General features: G+C 38.3%; 5 protein-coding genes across 5 annotated transcripts in view; 2 read left to right on the top strand and 3 right to left on the bottom strand.

Moving 5' to 3' along the window:
- Window positions 1–20,203, bottom strand: part of cd151 (CD151 molecule) — a 163,859-nt gene that overhangs the window by 139,460 nt on the left and 4,196 nt on the right. Inside the window, exons 6-8 of the mRNA XM_062421623.1 lie at window positions 19,838–19,990; window positions 19,654–19,740; window positions 19,445–19,541 (exon numbers count right to left, since the gene is read on the bottom strand). Of these exons, the coding sequence (XP_062277607.1) occupies window positions 19,491–19,541; window positions 19,654–19,740; window positions 19,838–19,990 (291 nt within the window). The 3' untranslated portion in view covers window positions 19,445–19,490. The remainder of the gene's footprint in view (window positions 1–19,444; window positions 19,542–19,653; window positions 19,741–19,837; window positions 19,991–20,203) is intronic.
- Window positions 96–861, bottom strand: LOC133982507 (protein FAM180A-like). The gene is made up of 3 exons (XM_062421563.1): window positions 789–861; window positions 541–611; window positions 96–443 (listed from the first exon to the last, which is right to left on the bottom strand). The coding sequence occupies exons 1-3, from the start codon at window positions 859–861 to the stop codon at window positions 96–98; spliced, it is 492 nt and encodes a 163-aa protein (XP_062277547.1).
- Window positions 3,276–6,028, top strand: LOC133982506 (zinc-binding protein A33-like). Its single transcript, XM_062421561.1, has 6 exons — window positions 3,276–3,665; window positions 3,857–3,952; window positions 4,171–4,401; window positions 4,767–4,789; window positions 4,874–4,992; window positions 5,478–6,028. The coding sequence occupies exons 1-6, from the start codon at window positions 3,276–3,278 to the stop codon at window positions 6,026–6,028; spliced, it is 1,410 nt and encodes a 469-aa protein (XP_062277545.1).
- chid1 (chitinase domain containing 1) lies at window positions 8,242–13,392 on the top strand. The gene is made up of 12 exons (XM_062421622.1): window positions 8,242–8,630; window positions 8,808–8,951; window positions 10,039–10,171; window positions 10,277–10,321; window positions 10,417–10,523; window positions 10,613–10,674; window positions 10,798–10,887; window positions 10,987–11,088; window positions 11,212–11,361; window positions 11,448–11,528; window positions 11,618–11,660; window positions 12,688–13,392. Exons 1-12 carry the CDS (start codon window positions 8,514–8,516, stop codon window positions 12,784–12,786), a joined length of 1,173 nt encoding a protein of 390 aa, XP_062277606.1. The 5' UTR covers window positions 8,242–8,513; the 3' UTR covers window positions 12,787–13,392.
- gatd1 (glutamine amidotransferase class 1 domain containing 1) lies at window positions 13,540–18,577 on the bottom strand. Its single transcript, XM_062421625.1, has 7 exons — window positions 18,382–18,577; window positions 16,519–16,595; window positions 14,356–14,461; window positions 14,149–14,256; window positions 13,970–14,061; window positions 13,783–13,876; window positions 13,540–13,681 (listed from the first exon to the last, which is right to left on the bottom strand). Exons 1-7 carry the CDS (start codon window positions 18,428–18,430, stop codon window positions 13,566–13,568), a joined length of 642 nt encoding a protein of 213 aa, XP_062277609.1. The 5' UTR covers window positions 18,431–18,577; the 3' UTR covers window positions 13,540–13,565.

Here is a 20,203-nt window from a genome sequence, read left to right as displayed (position 1 = left end):
TGTACAGTATACATTATGAACACACATCTTAGGACATGTTTTAAATCAAATGATTTATTGCAAACACCTTCATCTCATACAGAATGGCATCTGTATTATGTATAACTGAAGAGATAATTTCCACGTAGGTCATGGACGGTGACGTTTGCCAGCTGGAGCAGCACTCCACCCCAGGCTTCTTGTTCCTCTTCACTCTCCTGGTGCCAGGCCTGGTGGGCAGAGTACACCATGCTCAGAACAAGACTCTCAAACTCAGCCTGAGTCAGCGGCCTTCCCCTCTGACCCCCGAGTGTGTTCATTATCTGCACCTTGGGGCTCAGACTCCTGGGAATCTTGTCATTGATCTGAGCCAGGAAAGCCCGCCCTGCCCCCATTGATGCCATCTCCTTATCGAGCAGGACGATGTTGTTGTCCTGGTCTATTTCTACTCCACCCAGCAAGAACTGCATACAGACAGGGGGAAAAAAATCTATCACTTACTCTGCAAGTAAAAGAAAGCAAGATATGTTCTCTATCTGCACCAAGACTTCGGTTAAGTACCTCAAACATCAGGTTTGCATCAGACACTGAGGAGCCAGTCTCAGAAGTTGAATCAATACCTGCAGTCACATCTGAAGTAGAAAATACTGATGTTTAGCTGTTTAAATGATTAAAATAAGTAACTACAGATAAATTATTTACTAAAACTGAACACCTGTTTTGTTATTTCCAATGCGTACTACACAGTGCATGCAGAATCATGTAACAACATTCACAGTTAATGTCGTCATCACAGCTCTGTAACTTACCTTGCAGAACTTGTTCAAACCAAATCCACAAAATGACCTGCAGGCAGAGTTTAAGTTTTAATTTCATTTGCATTCTTCTCTTAATTATTGCTGATAGATATCACTGCATCCTTCTCAGCGCTCTTCTACCACTTTTGTGAATCCAGGCAAAGGCAAGTCTGACTAAATACCGTGCATTTTTCCACCTTGGAAAAAAGGAGAAAAAGCCAGTTGGCTGTGATTGAGTAAGACAGCAATCATTTTGAATTCTGGTTCTTTGTATTGACAGCATTCAGACCTTTGAGCAAGCGCAACTTAATGCAGTTTGCAGAAGTACAAGAGGTTGAACTCATCTTTTCCCCCCTTGACTGTGGAAAATTCAACTAGACACACTAGGAATGCTTGAATAGTACACTTCAATTGTATACTCATCTTGACTAGTACAAAACAACGCAAGAAAGAAACATATATGGGATCAATATAAGGTCAGCCTCCTAAGTAAACACATATTCAGTAAATAAGTCCTTTAAGAAAGATGTTGAAGGACTTTTCTGTCCTTCATGCACTGAAAAGATTTCCTCCATTTGTCTATTTGGGGCTCAACCAGTATTCACAGCTAGTATTTACAACTTCAGTTGGTGAATCCAGCTCTGATGTGATACATTTCTGCTCTAATTCAAACTAGAAATAAAAAATATATTTATTATGTTATTATCTCAATTAAATCCATTATAAAGTTATTAATTATTTACTATAAAAAGATCATCCATACAGTATATCTCATATACAGTATATGCTGTATCAAATGCATGATGATATGCATCCCAACATGTCCTGAAGTCACTGAAACTGACCTATTTACTGTATTTAACAAATTATATTTTGGGTGTCATTTATTTATTTACCTAGTTACACTGTTTACACTCTGCCTCATTATGGAGTATCTTTCAGCTGAGAAGTCAAATTATTTGAGATAATGCTGTAACCAGATGAACTAATCAATATTGTTAAAGAATGTTAACAGTGTTTAAAACTATTTATTTTTTACTTCTGTCCTTCTTTGTCTTTATGCCAGCTGCTGGTTTCCAGTTGTTTCAATTAAGTATGAAAATCATCTTGTAAAGACTTGAACCTTACACTTACTGATGAGAGGGGATCATTGCAGGGTTAAAGATATTTTCTAGGCCCTCCAATGCTGCATGAAGATAATGATCTTGGTGTGTTGACATTTCATTTCCCCCCTCAGTGCAGCTGAGAAGCCTGGATCTGTTAGGCCTTCTGGCACCGACCTCTCATAGGATCATCTTCAAGGGATCTTCTTTGGAGTCGTACATTGCATGTCTACTTTCTTGCTGCCTCACAAAAACTGCATGGTCTAAAAGAATTAACATTTTTATGAGACGTCTTGCACCAGAGACAGGCCAGGACCAAACCAAGCACGAAAAAGAGAATAGCCTGAAGTTGTATCACACCAATCAGACAGACAAAGCCCTCGAAGGTGTCTGACTTGTTCAGTGATCCATATACGACATCATTTAAAAAAATCAAATGAATCAAGTGAAAACAAACTGCCAGTTTGCTCTGATTATTAGTCTAACACATAAACATTTCTGTACAGCTTTACAAAATATGACTCATGACACATCACTGATTTATTGGTTTGGTTTATGTAGTGATTGAAACACACTCTGCCTCATTTATTTTCCAGGCTCTGGATTCTTTGCAGCAAGCTCAAGACTTGGCAGAAGGAATGTGGAAACAAGTTATTTGACTATCTGACGAGGTATTATGTTTGTACACACAGTCTCGTTAGCTGAAATGGTAGTGAATGCATGTCTATATGTCACACTGACAGGCTTTTTCCTGTTTGTGTCGTCAGTTGGTGACATTGAAGGTGCATTGTCTGAGTGAGCAGATATACCGAAACCAGGGGTAGCAGGAGGAGGTCGGAGAGCAGGTGGTGAAGTTCCTGTGGTGTGTTGAGGAGCTGGAGCTCTACAGCTATCAGGGACAGGGACCAAAAGCTGCAGGCCTTACCCTCTTCCCACATTTTCCATCTCAAGTGGGTGTTTATTCACAGTCTACACTTGCCTTTTACTTTTTTACCTACTTCACTTCACTTCACTTTCTCTTCACTCCTCCTTTTGTCTTGACCCACATACCAGGTCATGTGCTGTTTTAAAATATGCATGCAGGCCAGCAGAGGTGTTGACGCCTATTGTTTTATCCTCTCAGCTGTCTGCAGACAAACAGGACAGATTGAGAGTTGAGAGTTGCTCAATATGTTTCGAGTTCTCCATGAACAGTGATTCTGAAACTGTGTTTGTTTGGTGGAGTAAGAATTGCTCGATGATTTCCGTTGTGCGTATTTAACCAGTTGTACTAGTTTGCCAGCATTTACCGAAATTGCTACAAAGTGTTCAGGCATGTGCCGCCTACTGTAACTTCACCTGACAAGCAGGAAGAAAGTGTTCCTGTCACCTCATTTTACAGGAAAACATCAACCTGATGGCAGCCATTGAACTCTCTGAAGAAGACCTGCTTTGTCCTCAATGCTCTGGTATATACTGCCTTCCTGTTCTCCTTCAGTGTGGCCACAATATCTGTAGAGTTTGTTTACATAAATTCTGGGAATGGAAAGGACGCCGAGAATGTCCTGTGTGCGGTGTCGAGTCGGTCTTCGGGAGGCCTCCCATCAATTTGGAGCTGAAGATAGCTGCAGACGAATATCAAGTGCAGATGTCCGGCAGGAATCAAGAAGTTTGTGTTCTTCACAAAGAGAGACTGAAGATATTTTGCCTGAATGATGAAGAGCCCATCTGTCTCGTCTGCCAAACATCAAGACAACATAGAGTTCATGAGTGCTTCCCTGTAGAGGAGGCCGCCCAACAGAAAAAGGTAGAGTAAAAATAGAAACTGGGACAACGACACAGTTTCACATATTCATAACAATCAATTTTCTGTCAATCTAAAAAGTAATTAATTGACTTATCGACAACCACAGGAAACAAGCTTTGCTATAACTGTGGTTGTATTTTTTTTAGTTGAAAAGAGGATTTTGACCAATAATTTGAATGTGAACATTTCAGAAAGAGATTTCGGTGCAGGTGGAGTCCTTAAGGAAGAAACTCAAGGTGTTGAACAAGACAAAGGAACAGTGGGAGGAAACCAAAAACTACATAAAGGTAACAGTTAACACATCTGTTGTATCCATTTTTTCAAACATGACATTTGCTTTGCTGAACCTTATTTTACTCCAGTATTGGTAAATATGAAACGTTATACAAAAGGTTCAGTGTTCAACTGTGTGACTCCATAACTTGACTTCTGGATAAGAGAGAAAAAGCACAGACACTTTTCTTCTGTTTACTGCTATAAATGATAAGCTCTCACAACATTACAGACCCAGGCAGATCAAAATGAGAAAGTGATCAAGGAGGAGTTTGAGAAGTTTCACCGGTTCCTTCTTGAGGAGGAAAACACCAGACTGAAGGTGCTCAGACAGGAGGAGGAAATTAAGACCCAGGTGATGTGTGAGAAGCTGGAACTCATCAAGAGCCAGATCAAGAGCCTCTCATCCCTCATCGGTGATATCGAGAGGGTGCTCAGAGTGAAGGATTTACCATTTTTACAGGTACATTTACAACCATGACACACACAAAGTCATGCCGATGTACTAAAGCCTTGATGAAAAGAGTAATGCCTGCACACTGAATCCAGATTTGATAAAACGGAGAATGTTTCAGTGCCAGTCAGATCATCATCAGGTTAAAATGTTTAAAGTGTGGTTAACCATGCAACCCGCACAGATCCAACTGGGACTGGAATAGTGACCATTTAAATACATTTGTGGTTTGAAGTGAGTGTGCACTTCAAACCACGTTACTCCTTTTTTCCATGTTGATTTCCACCTTTTTCACCTACATGTGACATATCTATGTTTGACGTCAACATCTTGTTAATAAGATCTGTTTCCTCGCTTTCTTTCTTCAACTAAAGGACTACAAGCAGATAAAGAAAAGGTAAGCACAGCCAACTACCTGCACAAATCAGCACTAACTGTCTCCATAGGATAGTAATGCTGTAATCATTTCAACATGTTTCAGGTTCAAATGCAATGTTCAGGAGCCAGAATGCATCAGAGATATCCTAATAAACTCTTCAAAGCATCTGGGATTACTTAAGTTTGGAATTTGGAAGAAGATGGCTAGCATTGTTAAATACGGTGAGTGAATTAATAATAATAATGCCATGTGTTTGGGGCGGGGGGGAAGGGGGGGGGTATTATTGGGCAGCCAGTGCCAGGCAAACAAAAGTTTAGTAGAAGCTCACATCCAATGAACATCAAACAAGTGGCTGGACCAAAGAAACAAAGTATAAAGAAAGGAAGATGAAGATCCGCATCTAAGTGAGCTAAAGTGTGCAGCCAGAGCCATAATTTATCATTAGGATCACTTCTCAGCTCTCTGATACACCCAAGTGGCTGCAACTGTAGTCTCATGCAGTGAGAAACTTTCTCTCTCAGCTCTTCTGTTTTCAAGTGGGGACTTTCCATTGCTTTGCATTGGTAGCTGTTCTGTCCTTTACATTTTTTAAAAACAAATTAAAACGATGGTTCAAGCGCCTGAATGTTTTGGGTTTTGAGTGCAGGATTTGTGTAGATGTTATTTTTGTTGTGATGAAAATTAAATATAATATAATTTTTTCCAGTTACTGTCACTCTGGATCCAAACACAGCACAGTCCAACTTAAAGTTATCTGAAGAGTTGACCTGCATGCAGTACAGCAGCAGACAGCTCCTACCTGACAACCCTGAACGCTGCACCAATCGACTGTGTGTGTTGGGAGCGACCGGCTTCATATCTGGAAAGCACAGCTGGACCGTCGACGTGGGCCAAGGAAAAGACTGGTACATAGGAGTCGCCCTACAGTCCGTCAAACGAAAGAGTGCCGTCTTCCTCAACCCGGCTGAGGGTTTCTGGGTCATCGGTAGGTGCAATGGGGACTCATTCTGGGCTGAGACCTCGCCCCGCACCAAGCTGGTGATGAAGCAGGAGCCACAGAGAATTACTGTAGAGCTGGACTGTGACAGAGGAAAGGTGGTGTTCATCAACGCTGACAATTTGACACCAATACACACATTTAAAGACAGATTCAAAGAGAGAATCTACCCCTACATCTCCTCTGGATTGTCTGAGGAGGGGAGAAACTTCAACCCACTGACCATCTGTCCTCTGAACATAATTGTGCATGTAGAATAGACTCAAATGCATGATTTATAGATTGGGAAAAATATGCTGAAGATGGAGCTGCCAGGTGAGAGGAAAAGGGAAAAGCCAAAAGGAGGTTTTTGGATACAGTGAAGGAAGACATGCAGGTGGTTGGCATGAAAGAATAAGATACAGATGACAGGAAGATGTGGAAACAGATGATCCATGGTGGTGACCCCTAAGGAGGAGAAGAAGAAGACACAGTAGATGTACAACTCTAGGGCTGGAACTGTTGTTTGTTGAGTGTCTGTTACAGCTGATAACAATCCATCCTGCACCCATGAAATTCAGCAATAAACAAATAATGACTACTGCATCCAATGACAGTCAGAAGAGCAACATATGTGTATATTTAACATACGTCTAAAATTAAATAAGACTATAAACTTCTTCACATACTTCAGATCTGTTAATTTATAGTTTATTAGATATTGTTAACTGTCCTACTTGTTTTTACTTTCCGCATCTTTCAGTTTAGAGTCCAGCTTCCTTTGCAGATAGGCTTTCTTATTGTTGCCCATGGACAAGTCCTTCTCCCTACTGCCAGCATTAAAGAAAAAAAGCTCTCCTTGTTCATTTTCATCTTATCACAAGACTTGGCTTTATCTCCACAGCCATGACCCTAAAATACATCACAGATTTTTGGGAAAAACATAAAACTTAACAGACCTGCGTTGCAATTTCTTACATTTAAGCTGTCCAGCCAGTCTGGCAGAGAAGATCAACCTTCAAAGAAACACACACATGAAAACCATTATTCAGGTATTTTCATAAACTACTCTTTTTTTTAAAGTTCAATTTTAGGTTTCTAATTTAACAACATATTTATTTTGTTTGTTTTTTCTTGATGTGAATGTATGAATCTTAAGAAATAAAGTTTTACATTATTTCTCTTTACTCCTTTTAGGCCCTTTTAATGTGAAGCACTTGGTGTATGTAATTTATTTTGTTTTAAGTCACTTTCAGCTGCATTTCTTGTATGAAAGGTGCTCGACAAATAAAGTTATTGTTATTATTTCAATGACATTATACATTATTACAATATAAAATAGTAGTTTTTGAGTTATGACATAATCAAGGAACAGTTTTTTAAAGCAATGTCTTACGGTGCAATATACAGCTATGTCTTTTAGCTTTAACCTCAGCTTCAGTCATCGCTTCATGTGCAGTTCAACAATATCTACCTGAACACACCGTTTGATCCCACAGCACACAAACTGTTTTTTATTTCTCACCTTGATTGACTTTGGATTTCTTGTTGTGCTTTCATTTCACAAGCATAAAACAACATACTGTCTGTTATAATGTAGTGATTTGATCTTTTATGACATTTTTGTGTGGAAAACATTGTAGGTGACGTCTGTGGGTCTGGAGGATGTTTATGAAGCTTGAAAAAATAAACACTGATGTCTTCAAGGTTATCTTGGCTTTGGCTTAGATTTAAAACTCATAACAGATTTGTAACAGCTTGTTTTGTGTGTTTGAATCTGAAAGACATGTAGAGGCATGTAGGCTGTAAAATACGATTAAGCTGCATTGTGGGAGGTGTAGGATCCACTATTTTGGGGATTTAACAGGAATGTTTGGACTGAATTTAACAGATTTTGTTTCCTTAATAAAATTAAAGAAAACTTATCTTGAGCTAAAAACAAACTAAAAAAGTCTATAAATACATCTCATCTCTTGAGAAATATGGTGGATACCATTGATAGATGATTTAAATTAGTTTTCACATTTACTTTTTAAAGCTCCATTTATTTATTTAATCTTAATTTCTGTATGATGTATTTTTTAAATTTTTTGCATTGTACAATTTTATACCTGCTTGTTTTTTGTGATTATTTTATTTTATCTTTAATACTACGTGTACAGTTATTTATGTGTTGTTAATAAAGTTAAAGAAAAAAATGATGATGCCGGAAACCCGATTCGTCCTGCTCTCTCCTATCTGTTCACGGTGTTTTTATTTCCTAGGATGGCAAAGTCCTGACCCGGCCTACTCTGCCTCTGATTGGCTACTATTGATATTCTCACCCTAACTCTAACCAATCACACTCTTCATACCTAAACCTAACCAATAGAATATACGAAGGAAAAGAGGACTAGCCAATCAGGGGCCGAGGAGGGCGGGTCATGACTTCACCATCCTACGAAAGGAAAATGTGGCTTATTTTCTTTCTCTCAGGAGTTATTTTGAAAAGCACACAACGCGGAAGTTGCCTAACTAAAACACGTTGACCCAAGTTGTCAATCAAACTGCTGCAAACCTTACAACAGCCTCAGTCTCTCATGAATCTCTGAATCCGGGTTTTTATGTCCGGGGCTCGTTGTTGTGCATGATTTCAGCCCGCAGCAGGAAATGCAGTTTTTTAATCTGCCAGATCTCAGTCAGGAAGGAAGCATTTGTACTGCAAAACCTGCAGACCTGAGCTAAGCCATTTTAATTTTTTTTCTTATTAAACTGCCTTTTTTGGAAATGAAAACGACGTTGTTGTTGTTGTTGTTGTTGTTGCACGTCAGCTGGTGCTGCTGGTTGGTCGGTGCCACACTTTCAAAGACGGACGCAAAGAAGTCACATAAAGCTGAATCTGAGGTGAGTAACTTCTGATCTCTACCTGGAAATGGGTATGAGGTCTGTTTACTGTAAGGCCATGCAGGATCTTCCTCTGAATAGCTTTAACATCACCTGTCATTTTTCCACTCATGATATTGGGTCATTTTGTGATAATTACCTGCCTTTTCCCCTCTTTCTTTCCTCACACTGTTTTAGACTTCTCAAGCAGAGTTGTCAGTGGTGGAGAGAGGTCTTGTGGTGTCAGACCTTAACTGGAAAGACATAGTGAAGGAGGAAAAGAGACACAATGTTCATATAAAGAAAACCTTTCAAGGACCAGTGCTTGGATATGTCACACCTGTAAGTCTGAAACAGTCACTTATAACCTCATCACACCTTTTTTCTTTTTTTCTCACTTGCTGCTGTTTAAAAATGTTTTAACCAGTTAACAACGCACCAAGTCTGTCCTAAAACTCATATGTATATGTTGGAAAAGTTTGCTTAATAATTGCTTCTGCTTGAATTGGCTGTGAGGTGATATTTTCCTCGTAAGGCTGGTTATATTATATTGATATTATATCAATAAGATGATATGAGACTAACGTTTGGATATTGTCAAGTAGTGATATGTCATGAGTTTAGTCTTTTCCTGGTTTTAAAGGCTGCATTACAGTAAAGTGATGTAGTTTTCTCAGCTTACCAGACTATTGTAGCTCTTCTATTATTCACCTTTACCCACTTTATTTATCAAAAGTGTCATTTTGTAAATATTTTGTGAAAGCACCAATAGTCATCTCTATGATGTCGTTGCTATATTGATATCAACATATTTGATCAAAGAGTACGGCCTAGACCTGCTCTATGTGAAAAGTGCCTTGAGATGACTTTTGTTGTGTTTTGGCACTATATAAATAAAGATTGATTGATGATTTTGTCCATATTGTCCAGTTCTACTTACTTGTGCGATCCCAAACTACCTGTGCAGGAAATTCATTCTTTAAGTTTGTCTTTCAGCAGTTTAAATGAAGCATATCAAGTGTTTTTCTTCCAAAGTCTTTTTAGTGTGAAGATATTTCATCAGACATAGTTTCCATGTGAGATAAGACAACTCAGAGATAACTACATACGGAAAAGATTGTAACTTTGGTAGAGCTGAAACATATCATTTGATTGATCATTAAGTTGATGAACAGATAACCGATGACTGTTTTGATAAGAGATTAAACATTTAAATCATTTTCAAGTTGAAATGTCAAATATTTGCTTTTTCCAGCTTCTCCACTGTCAGGATTTCATGTTTTTCTTTGTCTTATGATAGTAAATTAAAAGTTTGTAGGTTGTGTTATTGTTGTCTGGCAAACCTTTGATCAGGCGACCTATGTGAACCTTTACTTACATGTAGGTTTTGTAGAAATGAATGTGTTTTTTTCCTTGAAATTCCCTCCAGTGGAATTCACATGGCTATGACGTCACCAAGATTTTTGGCTCCAAACTCACTTCAGTGTCTCCGGTGTGGCTTCAGCTTCGCCGCAGAGGACCTGAAACCTTCGATGTTACGGGACTCCATGACCATGACCCAGGTAGAGGGCTCACATCGCTTAAATCACTCTTTTAGTCCTCATCTCTTATCAAAGTGTCACTACAAATGATTTGTGTCAGGTAAAATAATCTTTTTGTTTTTCCAGGCTGGGTCAAAGCTGTGCGCAAATCGAACAAAAGAGTCAGAATGGGTAAGTTGACGTTCTTTCTACTTCCTACATATCAACTCATGTGAAACCCACAAGTGGTTTCAGATAAGGTTTCTTCACTTTTTCTGTCCCCTCAGTACCTCGGCTGTTATTTGATGGCTGGTCCTATCAGGATTACATGACCGTGTTGGGGAGTGAAGATGAGATTGAGGAGCTGGGAAGTGAGCTGGTGGATGTTGCAAAGGTAACAAAGTATCGTATATTTAACCTTTACTCCCTTGGAACGGTGCTGTGTTTGTACTTTCTCTCTCTAACCAAGCTCTGGCTCTGCAGACTGAAGGTTTTGATGGTTTCACCTTGGAGCTCTGGAGCCAGCTGGGTGGCAACAAAAGGAAGTGAGTTATTCTACTGACACATCCTGTTTTTTTTTTTACTCCTCTTATACTATTATTTCCTCAGAGATTATTCAAGGTGGAAATGCTAATAATTGAGATTGATACTAAATCTCTTTCACACAGGGAGCTGGTGCATTTGGTGAAACACGTATGTGAAACTTTGAAGGCCAAAAAATTAGACTGCATTCTTGTTATTCCGCCGGCTGTGACAAGGTGAATACAATGTGCTTTCTGCCAGTTTATAAATACAAAAAAAGCCTGAAATCATTGCTGCCTGTCCTTCTTGTCTAATGTTTCTTTTGTCATGATCAGTACGGGGCAGCCAGGTATGTTTGGCAGGGAGGAGTTTGAACAGCTGGCCCCAGTCGTCGATGGATTAAGCCTCATGACGTACGACTACTCCAGCGGTACCAGGTAAGGGTCACAGACACAAGTGATGTTTAAAAAATTCATTAATTCACTGTAGATAAAATGAAAAAAACTTAAGATGGTGATATGACCTGAAAAAACTGATTTTATTGTGTGTGTTTTTAATAGTCCGGGCCCGAGCGCTCCCCTGTCCTGGGTGAGAGACTGTGTTCTCCAGCTTGCGCCTAACACTCAGTGGAGACATAAGATCCTGCTTGGACTCAACTTGTACGGCCTTGATTTTGCAAGCTCGGGCACAGAGCCTATCTTAGGGGGAAGGTAAGATAATATTCTAACTACAGCTGGGATTTCATTACATTTTAGTGATAAAACTTGTACACTTATACTTGTCTGATTTCCTGCAGATACATCGAAATTTTGCGGGAAAACAGACCAAAACTTCTCTGGGATGAATTTTCTGCAGAGCATCATTTCAGTTACAAGAGGTGATGATAGTGAAGTACTTTGAATAAACAAATATTGGCTTAAAGCAGCATCATTTAATCTAATTTACATCCTTTCCCTTTCATTTCAGGAACAATGCTGTTAAGCATGTGGTGTACTATCCATCTTTGAAGGTAAAACTCTTTACTTTTGCTGAGCAGGTGCCACCACAAATAACAGGAAATAACACATCAGATGTAATGATAACTGCTCAAACATAAGCTAGTACCACAGAAGCACAAGTAGAGTCATTAACTCTTAATTTAAACTTAACTCATGTCACGACAATATCTGCAAACATTAGTCATCACAGGAAGTGGTCATACCAAACCAGGGGAAGCTGTAGAGGAAAAACTCCAGAGTGTATAAAATTGAACAAGGGTGAGTCAATTCCTTGAGAAAGAGAGTGAGAAAAAGTCCTGTTGTAATCAGATGTGATCAGTTCAGATAGTTAGGTTTGATCCAGGCATGCCGTAAGCCAATATTTTAAATTCTTGAGAAGTAGACTGAAATGCAATGTGAACATACCTGTTCTAAAGCTGAGTCCATCTTCGTTTCACTCTTAAATCACACTTAAGTAGCCTAATTTACAAAGTATGAGATAAGCTTTAAACTCACACATGTAAACTAATGCCAAAAGTTGAGCTTCACAGTTGTATCTTTAATTTTTCACTTAGCTCTCCAGCAAAAACAGCAGCAGTGTTTCTCTCATAAAAAGCCACTCTATCATTTACTACCATTATCATTCGCCCGGTTTCATCATTTGACTCGCAGTACTTCATCTCTGTCAAACACCATCTACAGTAATTAAAGCACTTATCAAGCTAGTCAGTTTATGCACTTTGTAATATATGAGTGCGCCCCCACACATTGTTGCTGATATTCTATTTGCAAACACTTTTCCGTGTTTTTAATGAATATTTTAATTAGCTTTTTTAGACCTTCTGATGTATGAAATATGAAAGTGATTCATGTGAAGTGATATAAACCTGATTAATATTCCTCCACCTGCTCATACGCTATCTAGCAGGTGTACGTCAAAGCAATGGTGTCCTTTTAACCTTTAATCATCCTCGTGTAGTTGCCACTTTATGAACTTAATTGATGTTTTCATTAGATTTACTGCTGGAAAATTAACATATTATTTCAATACTTTTACAGTCCATCTACCTGAGGATCTCTTTAGCCTCTGAACTGGGTACTGGAATTTCCTTATGGGAGTTAGGACAAGGACTGGATTACTTCTATGATCTCCTATGAGAGCTGGACTTGTTTAGGAAGACTGTGGACCTTCAGTCATCAGCACATTGATGGATTTTCTTTTTCCTGATCACGGTGCGCCAAAAATTCATATGCTGTGTGGAAGTACTCATTTTCTCTTTATTTTATTTTGGAGTGACTGACATGAACTCTGAAACGAGCCAGTTTAGTTAATACTCAACTTGTCTGAGGGTCATGAGAGGGGGGTGTTGAGAAATCGTGTTTACAGGAGTGGAATTTGGGGTTTGTTGATTTAAAATATTTTGGCAGGGAACAATAGGTACTTCAGTTTGTTTTATTCATTTTCAATATTGATATTGTGGGGGAAAAAAAATTCAACATGTACAGTTCAGTCAGAGTGCAGTAACACACCTCCATTCAACAGCAGACGGTGCATGTTCATCAATATGTATTAAAGGTTCAATGAAGGATGTATTATGGTGAGTTCATGTCATATCTGCAGCCTCTGTTCAGTCCAAATCCAGAATCTTCTGCTGTTTTGCCAACAAACATTTCAGCTCTTGGATCAAGTTTTTATTTGGTACATTTTCTAATCAAGACATTTGATTGTGTGACTTTTATTGGGTTTATGATGATAATAATAATAATAGCATTGACAAGTCAAGAGGTTGAATTTAAAGGGTTGCTAAACATCTGTTTTGACCAAGCATCTTCCAATATTTGTATGAGATGGATATTTGTTAAATTACATGAATATAAATGTGATCAAAATGAACTGTTGAGTGTCGGTGCTTCTGCTGTAAACCTTTTTCTTTTTATTATTTGGCACTAAAGAGCAGGATAAGATTATTTACAGCAAGTGAGGTCGACTGCATGTTCTGTCCAGTTATCAGGTGTCTGTCAATGACTACGTGCAGAGCATCTTCTTGACTTGCTAAAAAAAAAAAGAAGAGATAAATATAAGAGGGTTTTAGTTTTAGAAATGTGTATTGAGTATTTACCAGTTTAGCAGCTGTGTCCTGCAGCTTAGCTCACCTGTGTAGGATCCACCACTATCCTTCACAAAGTCTTCCACAATCAAGGGCAAGTTGGCGAAATCTGGCCTCCGCACCAGTTCAAACACAGATGGCTTTGAACAAAAACAAAAACTGTTACTTAATACATTGATATGCATAAATATCTTTGGGTATATTCCCTTCATGGATAGTACAGAGACACTAACCCCCGTTAAACTGTAGCCGCTGAAGATCCAATTCTGTCCCTCAGTGGCACAACACAGCGCCGACACTCCTTGTCCGACTGCACACACAGGCTCTGCCGATAGACAAAAAACAACCTGCGTCCACGTACGTCGCATATATAGATTACAGACTGAATGCTTTTTAAATGAGCCTTACTAACTTTGATGAGAGATGAAATGTGTGAGAATTCGGTGCAGAGAGCCGCTGTGCGCCAGGTCGTTCAGCGCTCCAGGGCAGTCCGGGATAAGCAGCGCTTGGTATCGAGCACCTGGAAAGGGTCATCGTGACACAACTGAGCAGAGTCCAAATAACAGCAGTAGCAGAAGACATGAACACAATCAAATGACCATGATGTTAATATTCTTACCATCTATAGATTCAAGTTTGGCTGGTGTTGCGTAGGGTTTCACATTGAAGTCCTGCACCCATCTGGCAGTGCTTTCATCCACTCCAACAAATTCTATAGGCTTCCCCTGCAATTAAAAAAAACACACTTCACATTTGAAGTCAATACAGAGAAAAACAAAAAGATGGGCCGGAGTTACATGGTGTTGCTTCTGCTAGGGGAAGAATCAACAATTTAAATCATCTACTTTTTAAGTTGCATCTTATGTCCATAACCTTTTTTTCTAGCTGAAATGCTTAAATGTCTAAAGCTTTATTTTCTACTAAATGTGTTTAGTACAACAGTTATAAACACCACAAACCTGGCTTCACCTTCTCTAACTGTGGAAAAGGCAGCTTACTCTGTTCAGTGATGAAAACAAACCCGATAAAAATAATATACCTCTAATAACTCATTCATTTTGGATGTTCAGTTCTTACAGACAGAAGGGCTTTGTTCTATTAAAAGCATTTTTGAAACAATGGTAGTACTTTCTGAAAGGCATTCCCTCCTGTTACAAGCCATCAGTGTGTTGGATTTAGTGGCATCTAGTGGTGGGGCTACAGATTGCAACCAATTGAATACCCCTCACCCTCCCAAAAGGCCATGTCTAGAGTCAGTGTTTGGTTTGTCCGTTCTGGGCTCATTCTAAGCTTACAAAAAACACAACAATTCGTATTTTCATGCGATTGTACACCAATTAAAACATACTAATGAATATTCCATTTCTGCCAATAGATCGCCCCTAAATCTTACACACTTATAATGTACTGATAGATGGCAAGTTGACATTTTTTTAGATAAAGTGTCTTAGTGACAGTCTTAGTTTATCTGAAGCTTATATGATGCTTCAGCAGTCTCACTTTGTCATATCAGTGCGATGTGGATTTCTGCCACAGTTACAGCTTTTTAAGCATCAAATTCCCTCTTTGACCATGAGAAAAGTTATTTGGGGGAACAAAACACTGCAGAGTTTGGTTGAGATAGAATCTATAAAGCTGAGAACTCTATGTTAAGACAGAGGAGAGGTGTTGTATAGAGTTATTGCTTTGGGCAGGAAAGTTTTCCCAAAGCAATAACTCGCTCCATATCAACTCATCTCTAACAGAGAACTTAGCTTTATAGATTCTGTCTCCACCAAACTCTGCAAGTGATTTGCTCCTCCAATGAGTTGGCCCGTCGTGAATCTGCACATCTTTACACACTTGTGTGATTTATGTTAATATTTTATGATATGATAAGTGTGTCTAGTATGTTCTTTATATTGTGTTTATGTTGTATATTTGTTGTGTTTAAATCTATACATTTCTCTCTTCTAGTGTTGATATACAGTACCAGTCAAAAGTTTGGACACACTTTCTCATTGATGTGAACGGGAAGGTGTGTCCAGACTTTTGACTGGTACTGTACATTTACTGAGTATTTACTTTGCGTGGAATGCCTGGATAATCTGTTGCTGTAACAGTAGATTTTTCTCAATTTGGGATCAACAATGTCTATCCATCCATCTTTTGTGTTTCCTTGGACAGTGTTTCCCTGTTGAGCTGCGGTGGAAGTATAGTAACAAAAAAAGAGGGACTGTGGTACTAAAAAAAATGTAACGTTGAAAAATATCTATTTGATTTGGCTCATTTCGATAGCTGAAGCTTAATATTAGCTTCAGATTAACTTTTAAATACATTTTTGCAAACAAAGATAAGTGGATTTTGCCCCCCATCACTTACATTACAAGAGTCATATGAAAGGATGTTCAAATGGTCAGTATGAACAGGAGGGATAATTATAGCACAAAAAACAATGTTTCAGTATTCATTTCTGTACCTGACTATTGTTTAAAGACAGACTTGAAAAACTGAGAGGCTGTCCTTTAAATCCATTTTTTTAGGACAATAACTATCTCACAGAATCTGGAAGTGTTTTTATTCCACTGGTGTCTCATCCCAAGAAACCAGGTCAACCTGTAAACCTACCAGCTGAACTGTTCTCTCTGTGAGACCATGACGATAAAAAGCTTTTGTAACACAGGTGAGGAAGGTTTTCCAAGCCGTTGCCATGGACAATGTTAGGGTCACAGATGGGAGTTAATAGCTGAGACAGTAGGATGTTTCCCTTTGCTGCGTATTTTTCAACTATAAAGAGACTTACCCCGGGTGTTGCTGTCTGGAGGTTAAATGCTGAGCTACAAAGAGTGAAGGACTGATGGAAAGACTTTGCTGACACCCCTAAATGAACAAAACACATCAGCTTAAAGTGTATCAGAGAATTCAGGTTACACTCACAGACAAAATAGAACAAAACTAACTAGTAAACATATAATGAGCTAAATTATAAACAAGTTAGCACTCATATTAGTACAAAACTGACTCAGTACACTCAATACTAGTATTAACTAGACTTTGATGATGCTGAAGTGTACTTACGATTGGGAAAAGTTAAGGAAAATGATGATATTTATCAGCTGATTCTTCATTTTTTCATCACTTACACTTATAAAAGAGTTTTAGACATCGTAGAAAGAGTCTTAACGCTGTTTAACCCACTTTCAAATTTAGGAAACCTTTATTTTACTCCTGAAACCCATTTTTCCCAGTCTAGACCACATTAGACCAGGTCCAGATCAATAACTGTTACACTTACACTTGTCAAATCTGGACTAGATTACCAAGGAGACTCTAGAGAGTCAATAAAACACAGTTTCAAATTTGTTAAACCTTTATTTTATTTGTGAAAACTAAGAATGGGTGATTTCACTGAGGGGGAAAACAGTGAAATTGTCCTTTTCAGTTTTCAGTTTTTTCAGCAAAATAAATGGTTCACAAATCTGAAAAGTGAGTTTAAACCTATACAAACTATGGTTTAAACCAAGCTCTCTGAGTATGAAAAGTCAAGCCAATGTGAAGTGACTTAAACCTGTTTTCTTTCTAATGGCCATCAGGGGCAACTCCACTATGTCCAAAAAGAAAATGATCCTACTTCTCACTTGATTTATTACCCCAGTAAACACTTTCCTAATGAGTTTATGTTCTCAATCGCTAGTTTAAAGTCCTCTTCAATATAGCACAATGTTCTAACAATACAGCAGGGTATGCTTTAGGTTGTAGCTACCATGGCTGTGAATGAGGGGCTTTACTTGGACCCTAGAGAGCTTTACCCCAGCTCCACTCTCTCATCCAAATGTGGTCACATCGTATGACCACTGGCTCCAAAAAAAAAGATGGCTATGTTACCTCAAATGATGATTACAAAGGGGGTTACATCTGAAGTCAGACCTTTAAGATTTTACTCAGGAGGGTTTTTTCCTAATTTTATAATATTTAACATGTTACTGAACATATATATTGCTGTTTTTAATTATTTAAATCAATATATTTTTTATATTTTTTAAATAAATCATAGCATGGGCACACATGGGCTTAAATGGTGTCACAGCACCAATTAATCTTATGCTAGACTTTTGACTTTTTTTTCATAAAATATCTTTATTTTATATTCCAAAATATACATGAACTAATGAAAACGTTTTCAAATGATGGATAAATCTTGCTTTATAAGAAATTATCTCCCTTATAAATCATGTCAGTATCCATGTCTTAGATTCCATGGACTTTTTTTGGGGCTTAAAAGGAACACTTACCCTAACAGCTGAAAACATTAGTTAGAAAATTAGAAAAGAAATAAATAAGTAATCACATATAATAAGTAACATTACTTTGATTAAGTAATTGAAATAGTTGCATTATTGATTACATTTTAAATGAGGTAACTAGTAATCTGTAACCTATTACATTTCCAACCCTGGTGACGTCACGGGGGCAGTATTGTATATTTTATTCAATCTGTGGTTAAACCAGCGTTCAGGCTTTTGCTGCGATGTCTAACACTTTTTCACAAGTGTAAGTGGTGAAAACAGGAAGAATCAGACCATACATGTCTTTATTTATGTTCCCCTGAACCCTGAATCAATATCATACTGAAGAAACATCAGCTATTAAACGCTATTAAACTCACCTTGAGGAGAAGCACTCGCCACTATCAGACATGTTGGCTTCGCAGACATTTCATTTATCTCCGTGTTACCTCCACATGAAATATGTGAGCTTGTTTGAAATGAATAAGAAGATAAATTGCGGATGAAATATTGCAAGAGTGAAATGCGCGACGCGGAAGTGCTGCCAGTCAGATGACAACAACATCCGCTACAAGAATTTCAAAATAAAAGTTAATTGTTACGGCCAGGAGGAAACACAACATGAGCAGTGTGATTCATCAAGAGAGTAAATGGCAAATATCATTTATTGTTATCTAAACTCACAAACAATCATTTATATATTAATTTTAGAACCATACATTTGGTAAAAACTGTGTGACATACATGAAAAAATGAGCTAGATAAAAAGACCAACACTGCCATTGCATGCTCATTGTCTGCTATTTAAATACAGCCTCTGATTATAAGGTCATCCACATATCATGATCTTTAATATAAAGGGAAACTACTGAAATCATGCATTGGGATTTTACAGAAAGAGAACAGTGCTGCCCAGCAGCATAATAATATTACAGTAGTATGACTACATTTGATAAACTTCACTTCAACATCTCGCAGGTTTCTATGGATTGTGGTGGACCATCTGCTGCTGTAGTCATCCTTGACGCCCATGCTTGTTATAATTATTATTATTTGTCATATTTCTATTATAATAATAATAATTATTATTATTCTTTTTGTTGTTGTTGTTATTTTTGTTGCCGTGCTTTTCTGTGTCTCCCTCCTCTTTCCCTCTCCCTCTTTCTCTCTCAACCCACCCGTTCAAGGCAGATGGCTGCCCACCTCAAGTCCGGTTCTTGCTCAAGTCCAAGTACTTGCTCATGGGGGAATGTTGGATCTCTGTAAGTTAAAGAGTACATTCTGGACCTGCTCTGTGTGAAAAGTGCCCTGAGGTAACTTCTGTTGTGATTTGGCACAATATAAATAAAATTGAGTTGACTTGACTATGTCTAGTGTGTGTATTATGCAATTCATAATAACTTGAACTCACAACTTAACAGAATCCCAGAAATATGTAAATTGGAGACATTTAAGTATCTAACCAAACATTTTGGCAATACATGATTGGCTATTCTTTCAAATTTCGATAAAGGCAGCAAGTAAACATCATTCCCACAAGCTGAAAGAAAAAGACACAATGAACTTGTTAGTTCCACACAACACAAAGAAAGTGGCGTTTTGCAAAATATTTGAAAGGTTGTTCATTCTAACTTCAGTAGTTAGGAGTTTACCTGTAAAAATGCAATCCCAATGCCCACTGCACCAAGAATATATAATTGACTCAGGATGAACTCCTCTAATTTCATAATACAGCCTCCCTGGGTGCAAAGGAAGGAAAACACATTACAATTCTTTATTATTACTATTATTATTACAGTGTAATAGTTACAAAGATAACTGGACAGCTGTACTTACCTCCACCTTATAAATGTTGGAGGGATGGTCCCTAAGGCCGCAGAAGTCAGTGGGGGTTTTACAGCAGCTGTCAGGCACGAGCCGCTTATTCTCTGCCTGGATCCACACACTGTCTCTCCAGTCAGAAGAGCTATTACTGCCACAGCACTTAAACTGAGAGGAGGCCAGCGCAGGGAGGAACAGAGGATAGAAAAAAGATTAGGGTGGTTCACAATTTTTCAAGTCTGTCTTAAAACAACAGTCAGGTGGCCAAATGAACATTTAAATAGTTTTTTCTTGCCATGATCATTCTTCCTGTTCATCATTTGAAGATCCCTTCATATGACCCTTATAATGTAAATAAAGGGGAGCCAAAATCTACAAGCC

Source organism: Scomber scombrus, chromosome 6 (assembly GCF_963691925.1).
Source record: "Scomber scombrus chromosome 6, fScoSco1.1, whole genome shotgun sequence".
NCBI lineage: Eukaryota > Metazoa > Chordata > Actinopteri > Scombriformes > Scombridae > Scomber > Scomber scombrus.
This window is presented reverse-complemented; position numbering and strand designations above follow the sequence as displayed.

Excerpts from the sequence above, each read along its gene's own strand:
- gatd1 (XM_062421625.1), bottom strand. The coding sequence starts at position 18,430 with ATGTCTGCGAAGCCAACATGTCTGATAGTGGCGAGTGCTTCTCCTCAA. Across the intron at positions 16,596-18,381 it reads GGCGAGTGCTTCTCCTCAAG|GGGTGTCAGCAAAGTCTTTC; the intron begins GTGAGTTTAATA and ends TTGTTCATTTAG. Across the intron at positions 13,877-13,969 it reads GCGGCTACAGTTTAACGGGG|CCATCTGTGTTTGAACTGGT; the intron begins GTTAGTGTCTCT and ends TTTTGTTCAAAG.
- chid1 (XM_062421622.1), top strand. The coding sequence starts at position 8,514 with ATGAAAACGACGTTGTTGTTGTTGTTGTTGTTGTTGCACGTCAGCTGG. Across the intron at positions 10,322-10,416 it reads GAACAAAAGAGTCAGAATGG|TACCTCGGCTGTTATTTGAT; the intron begins GTAAGTTGACGT and ends CTGTCCCCTCAG. Across the intron at positions 11,661-12,687 it reads TGTACTATCCATCTTTGAAG|TCCATCTACCTGAGGATCTC; the intron begins GTAAAACTCTTT and ends ATACTTTTACAG.
- LOC133982506 (XM_062421561.1), top strand. The coding sequence starts at position 3,276 with ATGGCAGCCATTGAACTCTCTGAAGAAGACCTGCTTTGTCCTCAATGC. Across the intron at positions 4,402-4,766 it reads AGGATTTACCATTTTTACAG|GACTACAAGCAGATAAAGAA; the intron begins GTACATTTACAA and ends CTTCAACTAAAG. Across the intron at positions 4,790-4,873 it reads TACAAGCAGATAAAGAAAAG|GTTCAAATGCAATGTTCAGG; the intron begins GTAAGCACAGCC and ends AACATGTTTCAG.
- LOC133982507 (XM_062421563.1), bottom strand. The coding sequence starts at position 861 with ATGCAAATGAAATTAAAACTTAAACTCTGCCTGCAGGTCATTTTGTGG. Across the intron at positions 612-788 it reads GTTTGAACAAGTTCTGCAAG|ATGTGACTGCAGGTATTGAT; the intron begins GTAAGTTACAGA and ends TTTCTACTTCAG. Across the intron at positions 444-540 it reads ATGCAAACCTGATGTTTGAG|TTCTTGCTGGGTGGAGTAGA; the intron begins GTACTTAACCGA and ends GTCTGTATGCAG.